Source organism: Elgaria multicarinata, chromosome 4 (genome assembly GCF_023053635.1).
Source record: "Elgaria multicarinata webbii isolate HBS135686 ecotype San Diego chromosome 4, rElgMul1.1.pri, whole genome shotgun sequence".
NCBI lineage: Eukaryota > Metazoa > Chordata > Lepidosauria > Squamata > Anguidae > Elgaria > Elgaria multicarinata.
The window spans coordinates 129913455-129929681 of NC_086174.1; the positions used below are offsets into that span (position 1 = coordinate 129913455).

Genomic DNA, 16227 nt, shown 5'->3' on the forward strand with positions numbered 1-16227 from the left:
AGCTTGCTTCAAACGTTATCTTTGATTCAGATTTGCACAAATTATGCAATTTAATTATCAATTTAATACCACTACATTCAGAATCCTTTTTTCCGAGCAGAACCCAAATAAACATCAACACCAACCCTTGTCCAAGAGCGCCACCACACAGGGAAAAATCGTGTTTGCTTACCGTTGCTTCCCCACCTGCACATTTGTCCCTCATTACTTCCTCCTTTGAAAGAGGAAGTAAACAATGTGCACGTGGCCCATTCAATTGCACTGCTTCTGGTGCACACAGCAGGAGACAGCAGCAACTTCCATCTTTAAAAGTAAGTCAGCTTACTGGGGTGTTTTTTTGTGGCATGAAGGCTAGAAGGGGTGGGAGGCAGATGTTGTCTTGAGAGGGACCCATGAAAAAATCGTGAGTGCCCAGCAACGAGGTTGCAATAAAACGCTCCTCTGATAGAACTGCAACTATAGTTGAACACAGTGTGGACTCTTAAGATTTGGGAGCAGCTCATTGGCAGCATGAAGGCAGTGGCTGCTAGTAGTGGGGGCGGGGCGGAAGTTCAACTATATTCATGGAAGCTTGATTACCCTTTATCTGGGCACAGAGACATAGCTCCTAGAGCTTAGTCAACGTTTCTTAAAAGGCGTTTTTCAAAGAAAATATCTGAGATTTTTCTTTTCCTTGTACCACTCTGCAGAATTTTCTCTGAATGTTCTCTACAATTTTTGTGGTAGCCACCATTTCTGCGACCCATCGCTCCACCCCCTCAAATAGTGGCCTGAAGGGATGGATGCTAGTTCTGCGGCATTTTTGAAGGATAACAAAAGGTGCCTGGATTCCCAACACAGTTGCTGCTGCTGCTGCAACTTGCAATAGAAGCTTGTTTGGGGTGTGGAGAGGTGACTTCAGGAGATGATGATGATGATGATGATGATGATGATGATAATAATAATAATAATAATAATAATAATAATAATAATAATAGCAGCAGCGCTACTATCTCTGTTGGTGAGCCCCACTCCGGGAAACTGTTGGATATTTTCTCCTTCCCATGCCCTTTGCACGCAGCTCTAATTCTACTTGCAATTGTTGTCCCAATTTTTAAATAAGATCCTCAAATATAGCATTCATGGCCCCACTACAAAACTACAGCTCCCAGAGTTCCTTGAGGGAAACAAGCTTCAAACCTACTGAACCATGTTATGAAGATGTAAACACAGAACTCCCTCGGCCATGATCCCTGTCTTTTTGGTGCCTGGGCAGGCCAAACACTGCCTGGTGTTTCATGTTCTTCATTTCCCTCAGAGCTAGGAAGTTCCATGGGTCTGTTTCTTCATGAAGACAAAAAGAGTACTGGAGACATGCCAGTGTGTGTGTGTGTGCGTTTTGAAAGATCTGTTTATTTCCAAATTATCCAGATCTAGCAGCTGGGAGAAACAAGCACTGTTCTGTCCAGACATGTAGTAGTGTTTATCCTAAAGCAGCATCAGTCCCCATCACCACTCCCCAAAGCAATAGCACATCTCTGCAGCCTCCCACAAATCATTTTCTCACCAGCCAGAAATCACAGCCAACTTTCCTAGCTGGTTTTTAAAACAGAGAGGTGTTTTCTTCCCTGCACAAATTTAAAACAAGATAACAGGAAACAAAACAAAGCAAAATCTCTCGCTGATGCTTTTCTTTGTTGGCACAACCCTCCCAGGGAAAACACGGATCTCACCCCCATTTTGGCAAGTAGGTTGCGACCGGCTTTCCAAGCTGGCCTCGCCTTCTCATTAACTGGCATTCATTGCTCTTGGCAAAGCCAAACTGAAGCTTCAGGAAGACTCTGAACAACAGCAGGGCAGCAAAGCCCAGAACGCTGGCATGTCAAAACCAACGTGTATGTTCAACAGTATAATTGACACACCCAAATGAACTTCTTCTCCTTGGAGTTGAGAAAGGTGAGGCAACAATGCCGGAACGCCGCAGAATATCCGCCAAGAAATTGTGAAGTCACACCGAAAGGTTTCAATAAATGTGAGACTCTTTAGGCAAAAACGTCTAAAAGTATTATTTGGGTTGAAAAGCCTTGGGCTGGTGGCAATGTTTCACAAATCCCTGTCATTGTGATATGACCTGATTAGGAAGCTTGAGAACTATAACAAAGAGGTAAACAAAAGGAGTGGAGCCATTTGAGTTATAGAAGTATGTTAAAAATGTGACAATTTAGGCCTCTTCTCTCATGGTAGAACAGCCTTCCCACTTGGTGGTCACGAGATAAGTTGAATTGCGATTACAGTTCAACACATCTGTAATTACAGTTCAACACATATGATGACCACCTGGGCAGGATCTACACTACTGCTTTATAACGGTTTATATTGGTTTTGACAACTGTTTGGGCCCAGGACACATTACATATACAGTTTTCAAACCGTTCTCAAAGTGTTATATACTACTTGGTGTAGATCTGGCCCAGGATGGGGAAGGCTGTGATAGATTGTGCTGATCATTAAAGAAGAACATAAGAAGAGCCATGCTGGATCAGACCAAGGGTCCATCCAGTCCAGCATTTTGTTCACACAGTGGCCAACCAGCTGTCAACCAGGGAACCCCAAGCAGGACATGGTGCAACAGCACCTTCCCACCCATGTATCCAGCAATTGGTGTATATAGGTTTATTGCCTCTGATACTAGAGGTTGCACATAACCATCAGGGCTAGTAGCCATTGATAGCCTTCTCCTCCAGGATAAGCCATTGATAGCCTTCTCCTCCAACCCCCTTTTAAAGCCATCCAAATTGGTGGCCATCACTACATCTTGTAGTGAATTGTGGTAGTGAATTCCATAGTTTAACTATGTGCTGTGTGAAAAAGTACTTCCTTTTATTTGTCCTGAATCTCCCACCAATCAGCTTCATGGGATGACCCCGGGTTCTAGTATTTTGAGAGCAATGTGTCCCCAATTCCTATTACAGCAATAAAACTGAGAAGTTTACATGGATTTTGAGTGAAAACTGAGGTTAAAGATTAAACAGAATCTATTTACCCAGGGCAAACTCTGGGCTTTTTTTCAAGGTGAAAATGCAGTCTGTCTAATATTTTGTGAAGAATAAGCAGCCAATATGTTTATGAGTCGTGGGTAGAGGGGGAAGAATCTCTAGGGTAAAACACAAAAAGTTTTTTGTTCAGTTCTGTCCAACTCTGATACTATGTGGATTGTAGATTATTTTAAAATAGGTATTAGGAACATTTAGGGATATATAACCCAGAATTTATACAGCTTGAACTAACAGGAAAAATGTTGCTTCCTGTCTGAAACAAAACAGAAGCATAGTTTGTTGTTGTTTATTCGTTCAGTTGCTTCCAACTCTTCGTGACTTCATGGACCAGCCCACGCCAGAGCTTTCTGTCGGCTGTCGCCACCCCCAGCTCCCCCAAGGTCAAGTCTGTCACCTCCAGAATATCATCCATCCATCTTGCCCTTGGTCAGCCCCTCTTCCTTTTGCCTTCCACTTTCCCTAGCATCAGCCTCTTCTCCAGGGTATCCTGTCTTCTCATTATGTGGCCAAAGTACTTCCTCAACCAGAAGCCATTGATGTATATATATATGTTTTTGTTGTTTATTCGTTCAATCGTTTCCGACTCTTCGTGACTTCATGGACCAGCCCACGCCAGAGCTTTCTGTCGGCTGTCGCCACCCCCAGCTCCCCCAAGGTCAAGTCTGTCACCTCCAGAATATCATCCATCCATCTTGCCCTTGGTCGGCCCCTCTTCCTTTTGCCTTCCACTTTCCCTAGCATCAGCCTCTTCTCCAGGGTATCCTGTCTTCTCATTATGTGGCCAAAGTACTTCAGTTTTGCCTTTAATGCCATTCCCTCAAGTGAGCAGTCTGGCTTTCTTTCCTGGAGTATGGACTGGTTTGATCTTCTTGCAGTCCAAGGCGCTCTCAGAATTTTCCTCCAACACCACAGTTCAAAAGCATCTATCTTCCTTCGCTCAGCTTTCCTTATGGTCCAGCTCTCACAGCCATAGGTTACTACGGGGAATACCATTGCTTTAACTATGCGGACCTTTGTTGTCAGTGTGGTGTCTCTGCTCTTAACAATTTTATCAAGATTTGTCATTGCTCTCCTCCCAAGAAGTAAACGTCTTCTGATTTCCTGGCTGCAGTCAGCATCTGCAGTTATCTTTGTGCCCAGAAATACAAAGTCTGTCACTGCCTCCACGTTTTCTCCCTCTATTTGCCAGTTATCAATCAAGCTGGTTGCCATAATCTTGGTTTTTTTGAGGTTTAACTGCAACCCAGCTTTTGCACTTTCTTCTTTCGTCATAAGGCTCCTCAGCTCCTCCTCGCTTTCAGCCATCAATGTGGTGTCATCTGCATATCTGAGATTGTTAATGTTTCTTCCTGTGATTTTAACTCCAGCCTTGGATTCGTCCAGCCCAGCACGTTGCATGATGTGTTCTGCATACAAGTTGAATAGGTAAGGTGAGAGTATACAACCCTGCCGTACTCCTTTCCCAATCTTAAACCAGTCCGTTGTTCCATGGGCCACAGCTAGACCTAAGGTTTAGCCTGGGATCATCCAGGGTTCGCCCCTGTCTGAGCATTGGATCCCTTGTGTGTTACCTAGAGGAACAGGTTTGACCCCTGGACGATCCAGGGATAAACCTTAGGTCTAGCTATGGCCATGGTCTGTTCTTACCGTTGCTACTTGTTCGTTATACAGATTCCTCAGGAGGCAGACAAGATGACTTTGTATCCCCATACCACCAAGAACTTGCCACAGTTTGTTATGATCCACACAGTCAAAGGCTTTAGAATAGTCAATAAAACAGAAATAGATGTTTTTCTGGAACTCCCTGGCTTTCTCCATTATCCAGCGGATATTGGCAATTTGGTCTCTAGTTCCTCTGCCTTTTCTAAACCCAGCTTGTACATCTGGCAATTCTCACTCCATGAATTGCTGGAGTCTATCTTGCAGGATCTTGAGCATTACCTCGCTGGCATGTGAAATAAGTGCCACTGTCTGATAGTTTGAACATTCTTTAGTGTTTCCCTTTTTTGGTATGGGGATATAAGTTGATTTTTTCCAGTCTGATGGCCATTCTTGTGTTTTCCAAATTTGCTGGCATATGGCATGCATCACCTTGACAGCATCAACTTGCAATATTTTAAACAGTTCAGCTGGGATACCGTCATCTCCTGCTGCCTTGTTATTAGCAATGCTTCTTAAGGCCCATTCACCCTCACTCTTCAGGATGTCTGGCTCTAACTCACTGACCACACTGTCTGAGCTATCCCCAATATTATTATCCTTCCTATACAGATCTTCCGTATATTCTTGCCACCTTTTCTTGATCTCTTCTGTATCTGTTAGGTCCTTGCCATCTTTGTTTTTGATCATACCCATTTTTGCTTGGAATTTACCTCCGATGTTTCTAATTTTCTGGAAGAGGTCTCTTGTCCTTCTTATTCTATTGTCTTCTTCCACTTCCGCGCATTGCTTGTTTAAAAATAATTCCTTATCTCTTCTGGCTTAACCTCTGGAATTTTGCATTTAATTGGGCATATCTCCCCCTATCACTGTTGCCTTTTGTTTTCCTTCTTTCTTATTTATTTATTTATTTATTTATTTAGAATATTTATATACCGCTCCTCATTGAAAAATTTTCGGAGCGGTTTCTTGGGCTACTTCCAGTGTCTCAGCAGACAGCCATCTTGCCTTCTTGGTTTTCTTTTTCTTTGGGATGTTTTTTGTTGCCACCTCTTGGACAATGTTGCGAACTTCTGTCCATAGTTCTTCCGGGACCCTATCTACTAAATCTAGTCCCTTAAATCTATTCTTCACTTCCACTGCATATTCATTAGGAATATTAGTGAGCTCATATCTAACGGATCTGTGGGTCTTCCCTATTCTCTTTAGTTTGATTCTAAATTGTGCAATAAGAAGTTCGTGATCTGAACTACAGTCAGCTCCAGGTCTTGTTTTTACCGTCTGTATAGATGTCCGCCACCTTTAGCTTCAAAGGACGTAGTCAATCTGATTTCGGTGTCAGCCATCTGGTGAAGTCCATGTATAAAGCCGTCTTTTAGGTTGTTGGAAGAGAGTGTTTGTTATGCACAGTGAGTTGTCCTGGCAGAATTCTATCAGCCTGTGTCTCGCTTCATTTTGTTCTCCTAGACCATGCTTACCTGTAATTCCAGGTGTTATTTGACTACCCACCTTGGCGTTCCAGTCTCCTGTAACGAAAATAACATATTTTTTTGGTGTATTATCCAGTAGGTGCTGCAGATCCTCATAGAACTGATCTACTTCTACTTCTTCAGCATCTGTGGTTGGGGCATATATTTGGATCACTGTGATGTTAGGCTTACCCTGAATTCGAATTGAGATCATTCTATCATTTTTTGGATTGTATCCAAGCACTGCTTTAGCCACTTTATTATTAATTATGAAGGCTACTCCATTTCTTCTGTGATCTTCTTGTCCACAGTAGTAGATCTGGTGGTGATCTGATGTGAAGTGGCCCATTCCAGTCCATTTCAGTTCACTGACACCCAATATATCTATATTTAATCTTGACATCTCACCAATAACCACATCCAATTTGCCCTGGCTCATAGATCTTACATTCCAGGTTCCTATGGTGTAGAACATCGGATTCGTCATTCACCACCAGCACCGTCGGCCGCTAGCCGTCCTTTCGGCTTTGAGCTAGCTGCGTCATCACATCTGGGGCTAGTTGAGCTTATCCTCTGTTCCTCTCCAGTAGCATTTTGACCATCTTCTGACATGGGGGTCCCATCTTCCGATGGTATACCAACATATCTTTGGTTGTACTGATCCATTTAGTTTTCATGGCAAGAATACTGGGGTGGGTTGCCATTACCTTCCCCAGGGATCGTATTTAGTCTGACCTCTCTACCATGACCTTCCCATCTTGGGTGTCCCTTCATGGTTTAGCTCATGGCATCCTTGAGGTGCTCAAGCTCCAGCACCTAGCATAAAGCAGGCAAGCTATCAAGCTGATCACTGCAAAAATATAAATTCTTTTCAATTTCTTTTCAATTTTTTTCAATTTCTTTTCAAATTATTTTTCAATTTCTTCCCCTTATTATTTGTCTTTGTCCTCTTTAGATGCCTTTCTGTTACTATTGTAGAACTCTACTCCATTCTTTCATTTATATTTAACATGGCAAAGCCACGGTAACAGAACTTGCCTCTGACCTTTTCACCTGGTGAACCTTTTCTTTTGAACTTGCCCTGATTTGGGAAGATCTGGCATGATCATACTCTGGAAGCTCTTTATCTGTACAATTTGGCAATGACCACCACCACCTAGTCCTCACTACATGGGGTACACACACAAAACAAGTCCACCAACCAAAAGGCCAGGGAAAGCCCAGTTCACATACATGGCCTAATCCACTGGTGGCTGCTTGACACTCTGTCTGTGGGTAAACTCTTCCAACATTGTGTCAACAGAGTTCCACTCTCACAACAGGGCCTCCCTTTGTTCTCCTTCCCTCTGCAGCTCCCTTGTGCCTCCCAGATCTGCTCCAAGGGGCTCCCCAATTCTTTGGAGCAGATTTGGAGGTACGAGGGAGAAAGGGAAACTACTGCACCAGCAATTTCCTTTCCACTAGTGCGTGGGCAGGATTGGATGTAACCTTGTATTTGGGAAGGGCTTAACCCTGTGCGATGCCATGTTAGTTGGTCTTGAGTTATGGTGGTCTAGTAGATAAAGTGTTGCACATGGGCTTGAACTTGAAATTGCTGGGTGACTCTGAGCAACTTAAAGAAAGAAAGAAAGAAAGAGAAAGAACACAAAGGTTGAGTAACCAATTGAGTACATAGGTAGATCCAGAGTGTTTGGGACCATCCCTGAGTGGAGTTCCACTCAGAACACTCCCGCTGAAAGGAAGGGGTGGGAAGCCAATCTTTGCTGATTTTCCCCTCCATGTACAGCCCCCAGCAGTATCTACCCCACTGTGCTGGAGGCCTCTCCAACCTTCCAGAGCAGGTTTTCAGGAGCCTTCAGGAGGAGGGGCAGGGAACTGGCAAAGATCATCTCCCCCAGCCCGTTTAGCCAGTGGGAAATCACCACTGAATCAAAATCTGTCCACGGACAGAAGAAGCCCTTCCCTCTGGTGGAGGCTTTTGCCGGTTCCTAAGCATGATGGATAGCAGAGCTGTGAATACGAGGTAGCACCCCTTCTCCTTTGAATCTCATGCCTTCCTTTTGACTTGGCTGTCTTTACAATGTCTGGATTTTTGTGGTTGATTTTTTTTCCCCTGGAAAAAAACGATGGAACATATTTCAGCTTGTTTGCTTGCAGTTGTTCAGTTAATAGTGCTACGTAATCAACATTTTGATTATTAATCAACGTGGGAAGCGCGACCTGTGCATGTGTGATGTGGGTGTAGAAACGAAAGGCGTGCCTTGAATATGCCTTGAAAACAGAATTGGATTAATGATCTGCAGAACTGGCCACAGAAAACTGGAGACAAACTTCCTCTTGGCTCAGCTTTTGCTGTGGATGTCGCTGTAACAATTTATAAACATTTCCAGGTAGTATAATTCTGGAATACAATAATTTAAATATCTACTAGTAATATCTTAGATCACGGAGACAGCAGATAATGGGGAAAGGCCTCACACAAGAATTAAAGATTTTAATGTGCAGCATCTCATATACAATTTAAAGAACCTTAAGGCTTCTGAAAACCGTTTCATCTGGTTCTGGCACTAGGTGAAAATTGCCCATCTCAAAGACGAATTTAGGACAGTGAAAGCAACTGGGCTAGGGAATAGGTAGACCTCTAGACAGCAGCCAGGGTCACAGCACCTTCACTTCACACCTCCCTGTAAGGCCATGGTTCTTGAGGCATGTGTCCAGCCCTGAACATATCACTAAACATTTGCAGGAAGATAGTAGTGCATTCCTGCTGTGTAGGAATCATCCTTTATGTATGCATAGGTAAGCCTACAGGGGAGAGAGAAAGAGAGAGAGAGAGAGAGAAGGTGTGCATGTATGTGAAATGCCATTACTAGGGCTGGGTCAAACTATTCAGCCCATAGCTTATTGGGCTTCTCTAAGCAAGTGATTTATAACACGCTTGTGACTGGCCACTCATGGAAGTTTACGGGTTGATTACATGACATCGTAAACAGCCAAGATGTCTCCTGCTGGGTTGCAGATTTATTACAGCACAATCTTACATCTACTTAGAAGTAAGTCCTGGGAGCTATGAGGAAATAGAGGAAAACAGTACTCTCCTTCTCCTTTTCACGCATGCCAGGGAGGGAGGGAGGTACTCCTTCAATTCAAAGCATGTGTCTGCCGTTTGAAGGAGCCCATCCTAACACTGCAAAAGCAGAAAGCCACGGTAAGGATGGGGTTTTGTGGGAGTTTTGCTTAATGTAGAAACAACCTTTGTCAACTTCAGGGGTGGGATTTAAAAAGAAAATTCTGGGAGATGTCTTAATTTATTAAAGTGGGTGGTGGTGGGCAGTAACATTATAGATGAAGTGGAAAGTTTTCTACTTCTTCATTCTTCCCCCCACCCACCAGCACCACCACCCTTTGCTGCTGCTTCAAGCAGTAATGCAGCTGCAATCAGCAACTGGGTGACATTGGTGGGGGTGGGTGAGGGGGGGAGCTGGCTGACTCCATTGGCCAAATAGCCCCATGAAGAGGGGTAGATTCAGACTGGCACTAACCATTATAGTTTTTCAGGGGCTGGAAGAGGGCCAAGATTCTCAGCAACTTTTAAAAGTCCTCTCTTGGATATCATATATCAAAGGTAGATGGGGAAGTTAAAAAACATTTTAGGAGCATACGTTGTTGTTGCTTTTTAATTCATTATTACTAAATTATTATTAATAACAAATGTGTGCGTTCCCTTTTGGCCCTTATAAGGCCTGCAAGGCAACTTAACATAACATCGTTAACAGCGAAGGTAATTGCAACAAAGAAATGTGTGCTATTGGCTTGCATACTTAGCAACTAGGCCCACTCAATTGCTGCTTTCAGTAGCCAGCATATATAACCAGTAAGCAGCCAGAACCATAGGACTTTACCAAATTATCTAACTGTTTTAATGTTTGACTGTTTTCAATATCCCTGTGTTCTTTAAAATTGTGTTTAGGTTTTATAGTTTTACATTTTTTGAAAGTGTTGTACACCCACCTTGATCTCCTTTTAGCAAATTAGGCGGTTTATAAATGTTAATAAATAAATAAATACCCACCGGTGTGAGGTAGCAGTGGGCTGGGTGAGTCACCCATATATGTGGGTTTCTTCTTCACCATCCTTCCCATTTCTGGTTTGCTCTCTAAGCCGAACAAACAGATATCAGCCACAAGGAACGAATCCATCTCCTGCTATCAGGCATTCTTTCTAGGGTTACAAGTGTGTTGTTTTTAATTAGCAACTCGTGGGTGCCACATCTTGGAAGCGCTGCTGCAACTGGAAAGCCCAGTAAACATTCACTTTGTGGGAATGGAAAACGAAAGAAGTCTCGCAAGCCAAACCGAAGGCTAATCTCGCTCCTAAGCAGCCCATTTGTCTCGAGAGGTGGAGAAGTGTGTGCACCTTGAACCGCTCTAACACTGAAATGCTGTCTGTTAATTTGGCAGCGATGTGCAACTTCTGGGTGCCGGGGATGAACTGATGCTCGAGTTCCGAAGTTAATTAAAAGAGCAATCTAAACGAGGCAAGTGCCTGATGAGATGCCAGCAATATACAAAAGGCATTCTTATCCGCTGATACTACAGGAGACGGAGATTGACAAACTAAAGTAATTACACAGTGAGGCACTGCAGAAGCTTTGGTCCTCGAAACACTCGCGCCAGTAAGAAAGCTTCCCCTGCTTCAACGGAGATGCTCCAAAGGAAGGGCAGGCAGATGGCAAACCACTGAGATGGGAAACAGCTCACTGAGATTCCATTCAAGGGTACGAGTCCATCCCACCCACTTGCACATAGAATTGCCTCAATCCAAGCCAGGCAGATAGTGCACACACTATCACCTCTATAGTGCTCTGAATGTACATACTGCTTTATGCAGGGGTCCCTGCCCGCAAGGAGCTTACAATCTAAATTTTGACACTCAGTGGAGTCCAAAAGAATGAATGGGAAAGTAGTTGAGAAGGATAACAGGAGATGGATACGTGCAGATGACGTTGCACAAGCTAACACTTGGTTTTGGTTTGGGTGAAGTGAGGACTGAGGGCGTAAGCCAAAGGCTTCATGGAAGAGGTAGAAGAACAGAAGGTTGCCTTCCACTATTGAGTCAGAGGACTGGTCCATCTAGTTCAGTAGTCTCTGCAATGACTGGTGGCGGCTCTCCAGGGTTTTAAACCAGGGGATTTCCCAGCTCTATTTGGAGGTGCCAGGGATTGAACCTGGAACCTTTGGCATGCAAAGCATGAGCTATGGCCCCTCCCACAAATGAGTTTTGAGGCAAGAATTGAAGCAAAAATAAGGGTGATAGCACACAGAGCTCCCCCATGGGCAAAGTTTCCCCATTCACTTCAACGGAAGAAATGGTTCCACATGCACAAAATAATGCATACATAGCAGACACTCAATGGAAGTGAATGAGGAATACAGCAAGTGGAGCTCCTTATTATTATTATTATTCATTATTATTATTATTATTATTAAATAACAACAACAACAACAACATTTCTATACTGCGCCATAGCTGAAGCTCTCTGGGCGGTTTACATAAGATTAAAAACAATTAAAAATAATATGTAAAATTTAAAACAACAAAAACATGCAACATACACAGAAACATATATCTAAAAACAACTATAAACAACTTTCTAAACAACTATAAAAACAGATCGAGGATTGAAGAAGCTCATCACATATTGGTAAACGCCTGGGAAAAGAGAAAGGTTTTAATCTGGCACCGAAAAGATAATTGGGGAGATAATTCCATAATTGGGAGGCAACCACTGAGAAGGCCCTCTCCCTTGTAGCCATCCTCCGAGCTTCCCTTGGAGTAGGCAACCGGAGGAGGACCTTAGATGCTGAATGTAGTCTATGGGTAGGTTATTATGTCTATTGTTCCTTGGAGCAAATATATTGACTCTTATAAGTGAAGTTCACAGGTTGGGTCCAGATTTAATCATAATTAAATTATGATTAAATTTAATCATAGACCCATTGACATCTATGGGAGTTCGGTTAGTTGTGACAAAGATATATCAATGGTCTACTCTAAGTATGACTAAATCTGGATCCAACCCTACATCTTTACAGCAACAACAACACATTGAGACCATTCAAACTACTACCAAAAATAAAGTTTGGGGTATGACAGGCCATGACAGAACTCCACAATCAGTGGGTGCATCCACTGCAAGACTCTAGGGCAGAAATTCAGAAAGGACCCCACTCAGAAGAATGAGCAGGAGGCACTCCAAACATAGGACCAGCTCACCCCATACATTGTCCTCTAAAGATAGAGGGAGGAGCAAGACCATTAAATCCAGACTTTAAAATTACCTAACGGCACCACAGCCCACAATAATATTAGATATGTTAAGGTTATAATAGCAACAAAGGTGGATGGCTCTGATGTCAGTGGGGTGGTGAATCTACTCTGGGTTTCAATCAGAACCAGTAAGCCTATATACACCAATTGCTGGGGAACATGGGTGGGAGGGTGCTGTTGCACCCTTGTCCTGCTTGTGGGGTGTGGGTGGTTGGCCATCATGTCAACAGCTGGTTGGCCATCATGTTAACAGATGGCCATCATGTCAACAGCTGGTTGGCCATCATGTCAACAGACGGACCCTTGTCCTGATCCAGCATGGCTCTTAAGTTTTTAAAGGAGCTATCCAAAGTGTCAAAGCACCTTGGATAGCTCCTTTAGCGTTCTGACTGAAACCAGGAGCGGTTCCATCGCCCCACTGGCATCAGAGCCAACAACCTCCATTGTGTAATACTTATTTTGGAGTTCTCCCATTCCCATGATGACCTGGTATTGCAATTGCTGGTTGTGTAACACCACCGCACACACCACAACTCCCGACAGGCTGTCAAGGAGGTCTTGCTGAAGACACTGAAAACCATCACAGCTTTATTGCGCAGGGGTAGGAATTGCTGCACAACTCCCCACAGAAAGATGCACTCGCTGAAATATAATGCGTGTATTTTTGAGAACGCGCTCAGCTTTCCTTCATCACCCGGAATTAGCTTTCCTTTTGTCGTCAAAGTGGATTTAGTAGCTAGTTGGGGAATTTTAATTTGAGAGAGAGAGAGAGAGAGAGAGAGAGAGAGAGAGAGAGAGAGAGAGAGAGAGAGAGAGAGACTCACCACCTCTCCATCTAAGCGCAGACGCTTAAGAAGAAGCATAAGACTGTAAAACCTCAATGGCAAATACTAAAAGAAAAAGGTAGCTGATTGGAAGTCACGTGGTTGGAGCATTCCCTGGTGGGCTATTGGGTCGGGGGCTTGAGATGGGGCTTCCCTTGCCATGAACGACGGCTCGTCACAAGCGCTGCTGCCCCTTCCAGCGCCGCGGGGCGCACGAGGCTTCGCAGGGCAGCCCGGGAACGGCCTCGCCGCCGCCGCTGCTGCAGAAGGCGAGCGTCTGGAATCCCACCCTTGTGGCGATGATTGACACCCCGGAGGACGGCTCGGGCTTTCCGAACCAAGAGCCGAGCAGCCAATGAGCTCGGCCAAGGGCGGGCTCTGGCAGCAGGAGCGGCTGCTACTTTATTTGACTCTCGCCGGCGCAGGCGAGGGGAGCCCAGAGCCGAGCGGCACCGTCCGAGGGAAGGGCGCACGCGAGACGCGGGCGCGCCTGCTAGTCGGAGCCGGGGGTCGCCAGCGCTTGGACGGCAAGGGGCAGGGGCGAACCTGGCTCGACTCCTCGTCCTCAGCGGCAGCCGGCAGCCCCCATGGCGACCAGAGGGCTTTAAAGGAGTCGGGGGGCTTTGTCAGGATCTGGGCGACTCCGGGTACGCAGAGGGCAGCGCGGGATCCGGGCCGGGCTTGTTCTCTCCGTCTCCCCGCGGCTAGTTGTCGGTTTCCCGGGAAGGTCACAGGCGGGGCAGGTTCGCTTTGCGGCGGCTGGGAACCGCTTTGGGTCGGGAGCGACGCGAGGGGCAAAACGCCGCTGGCGAGTCTCCGCCTTGCCGGAGCAGACCCGGTTGGAAGCCGAGCAGCGGGGGCTCGGCAGCGCCTCAGCTCTGCTCCAGCAGCGCCTTTCTCCCCCGGAGAGGGAAAGGCGGGGAGCGACGGCGGGAGACAAAGAGCGAGAAACTCCCCGCGTCTCCCTTGCCTCCTTCCGCCGGGCTTCTCCGGCGGGGGGAGGCAGCGCCTGGTGGTTGCTGTCCCAAGCTGTGCCCCCGGCGCCGCGCTCTCCGCCTCCGCTGCGCCCTGCGGGGGCTCCAGAAGAGACCCAGCCGGATCGGGTACACGGGAGCGGTGCAGCCCGGCGAAGCGGCGGTGTAGCTGCAGCCACATCTGGCCCCTGCCAGTTCCAAGGAACCTGCGGCGGCGGAGGTGGGCGGGTGGGTGTGTTGGGCAAAAGAAATCCGGATCGGCCAGCGCCGGTTCTCGCTTCCCCGGCGAAGAGGAGGCGTGGAGAATCCGCCCCACCTGATCCCTTTAGGCGTGCGCCTCGTTTTGTTTTGGCCTGTGCGTGTGTGTGTGTGAGTGGCGTTACAATCTTCCTCCCCCCGCGTGGTTCGCTCCACTAGTCTCCCACTCTCCTCTCTCGCTCCCTCTCAGATCCGGCGATTCCTTCTCTCGCCTCGCCCTGTCATTGATGGGAAATCAACTGGATCGCATCACCCACCTGAATTACAGCGAGCTGCCGACCGGGGACCCCTCGGGGATCGAGAAGGACGAGCTGCGCGTCGGGGTGGCTTACTTCTTCTCGGATGAGGAGGAGGATCTGGACGAGCGAGGGCAGCCGGACAAGTACAGCGTGAAGGGCTCCAGCAGCCCTGCCCAAGAGACGCCCACCCACCACCACCACCACCACCACCACCACACGCCGCAGCTGGTGCTGAGCGAGACCCAGTTCTCCGCCTTCCGGGGGCAAGAATGCATCTTCGCCAAGGTGAGCGGAGACCCCCAGGCTGGGGATCTGAGCGTCTACCCGGTGTCGGCCCTGCCTGCCCTGTGCAAGCCGGGCGACCTGCTGGAGCTGCTCTACCTGGGGCCGTCCGACCACCCTCCGCCGCCGCCGCACTGGGCCGTCTATGTGGACAGCGGCCAGATCATCCACTTGCACCAGGGCCAGATTCGCCAGGACTGCTTGTACGAGGCGGCCGCTGGCAACGTGGGCCGGGTGGTGAGTAGCTGGTACCGCTACCGGCCCCTGGTGGCGGAGCTGGTGGTGCAGAACGCCTGCGGCCACCTGGGCTTAAAGAGCCCCGAGATCTGCTGGACGAACTCGGAGAGCTTCGCCGCCTGGTGCCGCTTCGGCAAACGGGAGTTCAAAGCCGGCGGCGAGCTCCAGCCAGCCTCGGGCTCTCAGCCGCCTCAGCAGCAATACTATCTCAAGATCCACCTGGCCGACAGCCAGGTGCACACGGTGCGCTTCCAGAGCCTCGAGGACCTAATCAGGGAGAAGCGCAGGATCGACGCCAGCGGCAAACTGAGGGTGATCAAAGAGCTGGCGATCGTGGCTGGCAAAGAATAAGCGGCGGAGCCCAAGCTGAAGGGGCGGGGGCGGGGTTGGGGCGGAGGAGGGCGACCAGCCGTGGCCCCGGCGGCGTGCACAAGCCGCCCTCTTGCTCCTCCCCGCCACGTGGCCGCTCGCCCGCCCGCCCCTGTATTTCCCCTCCTTTCCCCGCGTCCTGCTTTTCCATCGAGGGGGGAAACCATGGCAACATTCCAAACGAAACCAGCGCCGCTCCTGCCCCTTCTCATTGGCCAGGGTTGGGTTCGCCTCCGACTAACCCGGACAACCGCGGTCGTAACTCTCCCTCGACGACGACAGAGAAGTGGGGCAGGGCGGAGAGGGGGGGTGGAGGAGGAGGAGGGGATGGAAGAGCCATGCAATTAGCAAAGTCTGTGGACAAAGTCACTCCTGGCTATCGATGTTGATCATACTTCCCAGCGTGCTTAATAAAATTTCAAATTGAGATATATAGACACACAGAGAGAGAGATATTCTTCCGTGGTTACTGAGGAGGGCTGGCGATCGATATTTTTGTATCATCATCATCATTATTATTATTATTATTATTATTATTATTATTATTATTA

The 16227-nt window shown here is 47.2% G+C and overlaps 1 protein-coding gene across 1 annotated transcript; it reads left to right on the forward strand.

The window, feature by feature from the left end:
• The first annotated feature begins 13807 nt into the window (after positions 1 to 13807).
• LRATD1 (LRAT domain containing 1) lies at positions 13808 to 15688 on the forward strand. Its single transcript, XM_063125839.1, has 2 exons — positions 13808 to 13964; positions 14740 to 15688. Exon 2 carries the CDS (start codon positions 14777 to 14779, stop codon positions 15656 to 15658), a length of 882 nt encoding a protein of 293 aa, XP_062981909.1. The 5' UTR covers positions 13808 to 13964; positions 14740 to 14776; the 3' UTR covers positions 15659 to 15688.
• Positions 15689 to 16227: the final 539 nt, after the last annotated feature.